The 7,500-nt window shown below is 57.0% G+C and overlaps 1 protein-coding gene across 1 annotated transcript; it reads right to left on the reverse strand.

The window, feature by feature from the left end:
• Positions 1-1,358: 1,358 nt before the first annotated feature.
• LOC115800300 (basic salivary proline-rich protein 1-like) lies at positions 1,359-3,330 on the reverse strand. The gene is made up of 4 exons (XM_030757574.1): positions 3,301-3,330; positions 2,345-2,757; positions 1,640-2,089; positions 1,359-1,536 (listed from the first exon to the last, which is right to left on the reverse strand). Exons 1-4 carry the CDS (start codon positions 3,328-3,330, stop codon positions 1,359-1,361), a joined length of 1,071 nt encoding a protein of 356 aa, XP_030613434.1.
• Positions 3,331-7,500: the final 4,170 nt, after the last annotated feature.

The raw sequence follows: 7,500 nt of genomic DNA on the forward strand, positions 1-7,500 counted from the left end.
TCTCCTTTCTCCCCCCGGATGACGGGGTGAGTAGAGGGGGGCAGAGCGACAGCCCGGTCCGGCGGGGGTGGACGCTCACCCGTTCAGGTGGCCCCACCCTGGCTCTGCCTCCCCTCTGTCTTTTTCTCAGGTGGGCGAATCAAATGGCCGTCCCCTGGATAAGATGCTCAACGGCACCGTAAAAGCGACCCCGAGACATAAATAGTTTAGGAACACAGACTCAAACACCGAGCACAGTTCCCCCAACCCTAACCATAGGCTTTTGACCCTAAACCCTAATCTTAAACCTAAACCTAAACCTAACTCTTACCCCTAACCCTGGGCCCTAAGCCCTAACCCTAACCCTAACCCCTAACCTTAACCCACTCCCCCTAACCCTAACCATGGGCTTTTGGCCCTAACCCTCCAACCTTAACCCGGGCCTTTAGCCCCAACCCTAACCTTTATCCTAACCCTAACCTTAGCCTTAATCCCTAACCCTAACCTGGGCCTTAAGCCCTAACCCTAACCTTAAAACGAATTTTAACCATGGGCCTTTAGCCCTAACCCTAACCTTTATCCTAACCCTAACCTTAACCTTAATCCCTATCCCCAGCCTGGGCCTTAAGCCCTAACCCTAACCTCCTCAAATAGCCATGGGCCGTTAGCCCTAACCCTAACCCTTATCCTAACCCTAACCTTGCCCCTTAACCTTAGCTCTTACCCTTAACCCTAACCCAGGGCCTTAAGCCCTAACCCTAACCTCCTAACCCTTACCCTAACCTTAACTCCCTAACTATATTACTTAAACCCAATTTTAACCTCTGGCCTTTAACCCTAACCTTAGCTCTAACCCTTAATCCAACCCCCACCCCCCCATCCCCTCTACACACCTCTTTATCTTAAATTGAACCCGTAACCCTAACACCTGGCCTCTAGCCTTAACCGTAGCTCGTAGGTCAAAAATGACCTTACACCCCCCCCCTAAATACACACACCCTATACCACAGCCCCAATGCTAGAATTAGCATTAGCCCACTTTTCCTGCAATTCGGGGCCCCGGCCCCCCGACCCTTAACCATAGCTCCGGCCCTGACACACCAGCTAAGCATGATGGGAAATATGCAAATAGACCGGCACACAGATGCATGATGGGAAAAACATGGGCGTATACCGAATGCAATCTAATTTGCATACTCGGTCACAAGTGCATGATGGGTAAAATCCGGACACCGTCAGTGTAACTGGCTTTACTGACATAGGGGAGGCTTGCTGAAGCCCACGTAATTGCACCCAGAAGCCTGTGCGGAAGGGGGCGTGTACAACGGAAATGGAACACTCGGAACGGGTAAACGCATCACACCACACACAGGGATAGATTAGAGCTCTTCTCGGGGTCGTGCGGTGTATGGGGCACGGGAAGTTGCTGAGGGTGGTAGAGCAGAGTAGGGGGAGCTAGAGATTTCCCTGGAAGGCAGCAGCTCGCTGCGGCTGGTCCTGGGTTTTCTCGCTTCCTGGTGGGTGTCCCTGGGAGGCAGCGGCTCGCCGCGGCTGGCCCTGGGTGCCACACTGGGAGGCTCCCACTGGGTCTTAGCCTCCCGGCTCCCGCCTGGGTTTGGGCCGATAGGGGTGCCAGGGGTTCCAGGGGTCGGTTACCTACGGGGGCCGGCACCTGGTCCTCCCGATCCCAACGGGGTCTCCCGAGACCCCTTGGGTGGCTCCCTGGGTCTGATCGTTGCTGGCCTGGACGATCGGACCAACTGGTCTAGACCGGGTCGGTCCGGAGGGGGTTAGAGATTTCCCGGGAAGGCAGCAGCTCGCTGCGGCTGGTCCCGGGTCTTCTCGTTTCCCATCGGGGTGCCTGGAAGGCAGCGGCTCGCCGCGGCTGGTCCGGGTCTCCCCTTTGGGAGGCCCCCGTGAGGCTTGGGCTTCCCGACCTTGGCTTCGGCTGGGGCTGGTGGGGATGCCAGAGGGTTCCGGGTGACGGCTACCTACGGGGATCGTCACCGGGTCCCCTCGATCCCGATGGGGGCTCTGGAAGGCAGCGGCTCGCCGCGGCTGGTCCTGAGACCCCCTGGGAGGCTCCCTGGGTCCGATCAGACCAACCAGCCTTCACGGGTCGGAGGGTGCCAGGGATGGCCTTGGGAGGCAGCAGCTCGCTGCGGCTGGCCCAGGGTCTTCCCGTTTGCCAGAGTGGGGGATCTCCGGGTAGGCAGCGGCTCGCCGCGGCTGGCCCCGGGGGACCCCTCAGGCAGGCTCCCGCGAGGCCTTGGCTTCCCGGAGTTACGGCGGTAGCTAGAGGGGTCCGTGGATGGTGGCAACTCTGCCGCTGTCCGTGGACTGTCCTCGTTCGGCTCCTCCGTACCGGAATGGCTGGACTCCACTGGGTCCTGTCCTTGGCCCTAGCCGGTCGGAAGCGCCCTTCCGGCTGGGCTGGGGTATGCACCAGAGGGCCCTCGGTGGATCTCCGGTCTGCCTTGGGACTACTCGTTCCCCAGGATGGGGTGGAGGTTCCTGGGTACAGCGGCTATGCCGTGTCTGGCCCCGGTTCCTCCCCTCGGGGGGTGCGCAGGACCTAAGCTCGGTCAGGTCACCAGAGGGTTCCTTGGCGTGATCTACGGTCTGCCCTGGAGCTTCTCGTTCCCCAGTATGAGGTGGGGGTTCCTGGGTACAGCGGCTGTGCCGTGTCTGGCCCTGGTTCCTCTCCTCGGGGGGTGCCTTGAACCTGTGCCTGCTCAGGGAGCCCGACGCACTGTCCCTGTCCACGGGGGCAGGCCTCTTCAAGAAAGAAGATCAGAAGATAGCGATCGTCCATCTGCTACAGGCCTTGTTCGGGCAGACCGGGGTAACCTAACGGTGCTAACAACCGGTCTGTATAATCTGGGCAAGGGGTAAGTATGCGGCCCCCCATGTCCCGACTCTAGGGACAATGCACGTGGGTGTGGTGGTCCAGGGCGTCAGGACCTTGAACGTGGCCCAGTCTTCTACGAGGATTAGCCTCACTCACACACCAGACCATTCTGCACCACACACGACCGAATCCGATCTTGCTCTTCCCACAAAACCTGAATTGGACTCCTTTAAATTGCCACCTCTTCCCCCAAATTTCATCCCCTAGCCCAGCTTAGGTGGCTAGGCCGTGGATGCACCGGGACCTAGGCCTTCATGGACCACGAAGATCCAAACAAACCGAGACAATGGAACAGGGACATTTTGGACCCAAGTTTAAACTTCATTACAGGTTAATACCAGAAAGGAAACCTAAAAATACGGGTGAACCTGATCACGGTTCAATCTCTTAACTCTAGACCTAAAACTTACCTGTAAACCCGACAAAGGAGGTACCTTCATGGGCTACAAAAATGTTGATCAACAACCTAAAAAAACCGGATACTTACCAGGATTCCGATCTATTCAAATACCAAAAAGGAAAACTCAAAAACACAACTCAATTGTGTAACTCCGAACCGAGGATCCTTTGAAAACCGGCAAAACAATGACCCTGCCTGGTCTACAACACCAAAAAACCCCGATTGGATTCGGAACCGGATACTTGAAATCAGAACTGATACCTATCATAAACCCGACTAAACTTAATACCAGATTGGTAAAAACTAAAAGACAGAGATCACATGGACCTAACGAATCCACCAAATAACACCAGATTGGCTAGGAGACACACACCGGGTCTTGATCACGCCCGGCTGGGCCTCCCTTGGGTGAGGGTGTCTAGTGATAATGGCCGAAACACCCGATGATCCCAGGGTCCACTACTGACGATGTGCCTCCAAATTTCGATCAAGATTATCCTTTAGCTTAACACCACTATCTGGATACATAAAAAACTAACTAGCTAATTAAAACAGACAAAATAGGGAAATAAAACAGATGGACGGAAAGGTGGAAAACCCCTCTAGAATACTGAACTCAGGAAAATAGAATGGGTGACAAACCCTCAATTGAAACCACAGTAACAGATGGCAGTGGAGAAGTCGGGCTGGACATAGCAGTGACTGGGGTTCAACGTGACGTGCGACGGCCCGTGCATGCCGCTGGCTCTCCATTCAACTGCCGAGTCGTCGGACGAGGTGGGGAGAGCCTTTGAGATATATTTCACAAACCTAACCTAGCCTGTGCCTATCGGAAAACGTGCTCCCCATAAAATCCAGAGTCCTCCCAGACTTACTCCAAACCCAAAAAACCAGTTCACGTTAATAACGATGACCCCTACTCAGTGTCTGGTCCGGAACCTGTGGTTGTCTCAGGGCCTCCTGGGGACCGTGCGACCGGACTGGACCTGGGAGGGTCTGCACTTTAAACCATTCACGTTAATAACGATGACCCCTACTCAGTGTCTGGTCCGGAACCTGTGGTTGTCTCAGGGCCTCCTGGGGACCGTGCGACCGGACTGGACCTGGGAGGGTCTGCACTTTAAACCAGTTCACGTTAATAACGATGACCCCTACTCAGGGTCTGGTCCGGAACCTGTGGTTGTCTCAGGGCCTCCTGGGGACCGTACGACCGGACTGGACCTGGGAGGGTCTGCACTTTAAACCATTCACGTTGATAACGATGACCCCTACTCAGTGTCTGGTCCGGAACCTGTGGTTGTCTCAGGGCCTCCTGGGGACCGTGCGACCGGACTGGACCTGGGAGGGTCTGCACTTTAAACCAGTTCACGTTAATAACGATGACCCCTACTCAGTGTCTGGTCCGGAACCTGTGGTTGTCTCAGGGCCTCCTGGGGACCGTGCGACCGGACTGGACCTGGGAGGGTCCGCACTTTAAACCACTCACGTTAATAACGATGACCCCTACTCAGTGTCTGGCCCGGAACCTGTGGTTGTCTCAGGGCCTCCTGGGGACCGTGCGACCGGACTGGACCTGGGAGGGTCTGCACTTTAAACCAGTTCACGTTAATAACGATGACCCCTACTCAGTGTCTGGTCCGGAACCTGTGGTTGTCTCAGGGCCTCCTGGGGACCGTGCGACCGGACTGGACCTGGGAGGGTCTGCACTTTAAACCAGGACTATAGGGGATAACCCCACCACCTGGAATATAAGGAACACAGGAAATTACTCTCTGCATATAGTGATAGGGACTATTTTTTGCTCTCCTTCCTCTCCTTTCTCCCCCCGGATGACGGGGTGAGTAGAGGGGGGCAGAGCGACAGCCCGGTCCGGCGGGGGTGGACGCTCACCCGTTCAGGTGGCCCCACCCTGGCTCTGCCCCCCCTCTGTCTTTTTCTCAGGTGGGCGAATCAAACGGCCGTCCCCTGGATAAGATGCTCAACGGCACCGTAAAAGCGACCCCGAGACATAAATAGTTTAGGAACACAGACTCAAACACCGAGCACAGTTCCCCCAACCCTAACCATAGGCTTTTGACCCTAAACCCTAATCTTAAACCTAAACCTAAACCTAACTCTTACCCCTAACCCTGGGCCCTAAGCCCTAACCCTAACCCTAACCCCTAACCTTAACCCACTCCCCCTAACCCTAACCATGGGCTTTTGGCCCTAACCCTCCAACCTTAACCGGGGCCTTTAGCCCCAACCCTAACCTTTATCCTAACCCTAACCTTAGCCTTAATCCCTAACCCTAACCTGGGCCTTAAGCCCTAACCCTAACCTTAAAACGAATTTTAACCATGGGCCTTTAGCCCTAACCCTAACCTTTATCCTAACCCTAACCTTAACCTTAATCCCTATCCCCAGCCTGGGCCTTAAGCCCTAACCCTAACCTCCTCAAATAGCCATGGGCCGTTAGCCCTAACCCTAACCCTTATCCTAACCCTAACCTTGCCCCTTCACCTTAGCTCTTACCCTTAACCCTAACCCAGGGCCTTAAGCCCTAACCCTAACCTCCTAACCCTTACCCTAACCTTAACTCCCTAACTATATTACTTAAACCCAATTTTAACCTCTGGCCTTTAACCCTAACCTTAGCTCTAACCCTTAATCCAACCCCCACCCCCCCATCCCCTCTACACACCTCTTTATCTTAAATTGAACCCGTAACCCTAACACCTGGCCTCTAGCCTTAACCGTAGCTCGTAGGTCAAAAATGACCTTACACCCCCCCCCCCCCCCCCCCCCCCCCCCCTACACACACACACACCCTATACCACAGCCCCAATGCTAGAATTAGCATTAGCCCACTTTTCCTGCAATTCGGGGCCCCGGGCCCCCCGACCCTTAACCATAGCTCCGGCCCTGGCACACCAGCTAAGCAGGATGGGAAATATGCAAATAGACCGGCACACAGATGCATGATGGGAAAAACATGGGCGTATACCGAATGCAGTCTAATTTGCATACTCGGACACAAGTGCATGATGGGTAAAATCCGGACACCGTCAGTGTAACTGGCCTTACTGACATAGGGGAGGCTTGCTGAAGCCCACGTAATTGCACCCAGAAGCCTGTGCGGAAGGGGGCGTGTACAACGGAAATGGAACACTCGGAACGGGTAAACGCATCACACCACACACAGGGATAGATTAGAGCTCTTCTCGGGGTCGTGCGGTGTATGGGGCACGGGAAGTTGCTGAGGGTGGTAGAGCAGAGTAGGGGGAGCTAGAGATTTCCCTGGAAGGCAGCAGCTCGCTGCGGCTGGTCCTGGGTTTTCTCGCTTCCTGGTGGGTGTCCCTGGGAGGCAGCGGCTCGCCGCGGCTGGCCCTGGGTGCCACACTGGGAGGCTCCCACTGGGTCTTAGCCTCCCGGCTCCCGCCTGGGTTTGGGCCGATAGGGGTGCCAGGGGTTCCAGGGGTCGGTTACCTACGGGGGCCGGCACCTGGTCCTCCCGATCCCAACGGGGTCTCCCGAGACCCCTTGGGTGGCTCCCTGGGTCTGATCGTTGCTGGCCTGGACGATCGGACCAACTGGTCTAGACCGGGTCGGTCCGGAGGGGGTTAGAGATTTCCCGGGAAGGCAGCAGCTCGCTGCGGCTGGTCCCGGGTCTTCTCGTTTCCCATCGGGGTGCCTGGAAGGCAGCGGCTCGCCGCGGCTGGTCCGGGTCTCCCCTTTGGGAGGCCCCCGTGAGGCTTGGGCTTCCCGACCTTGGCTTCGGCTGGGGCTGGTGGGGATGCCAGAGGGTTCCGGGTGACGGCTACCTACGGGGATCGTCACCGGGTCCCCTCGATCCCGATGGGGGCTCTGGAAGGCAGCGGCTCGCCGCGGCTGGTCCTGAGACCCCCTGGGAGGCTCCCTGGGTCCGGTCAGACCAACCAGCCTTCACGGGTCGGAGGGTGCCAGGGATGGCCTTGGGAGGCAGCAGCTCGCTGCGGCTGGCCCAGGGTCTTCCCGTTTGCCAGAGTGGGGGATCTCCGGGTAGGCAGCGGCTCGCCGCGGCTGGCCCCGGGGGACCCCTCAGGCAGGCTCCCGCGAGGCCTTGGCTTCCCGGAGTTACGGCGGTAGCTAGAGGGGTCCGTGGATGGTGGCAACTCTGCCGCTGTCCGTGGACTGTCCTCGTTCGGCTCCTCCGTACCGGAATGGCTGGACTCCACTGGGTCCTGTCCTT

This window comes from Archocentrus centrarchus, chromosome 21 (assembly GCF_007364275.1).
Source record: "Archocentrus centrarchus isolate MPI-CPG fArcCen1 chromosome 21, fArcCen1, whole genome shotgun sequence".
In the NCBI taxonomy this organism is placed as follows: Eukaryota; Metazoa; Chordata; class Actinopteri; order Cichliformes; family Cichlidae; genus Archocentrus; species Archocentrus centrarchus.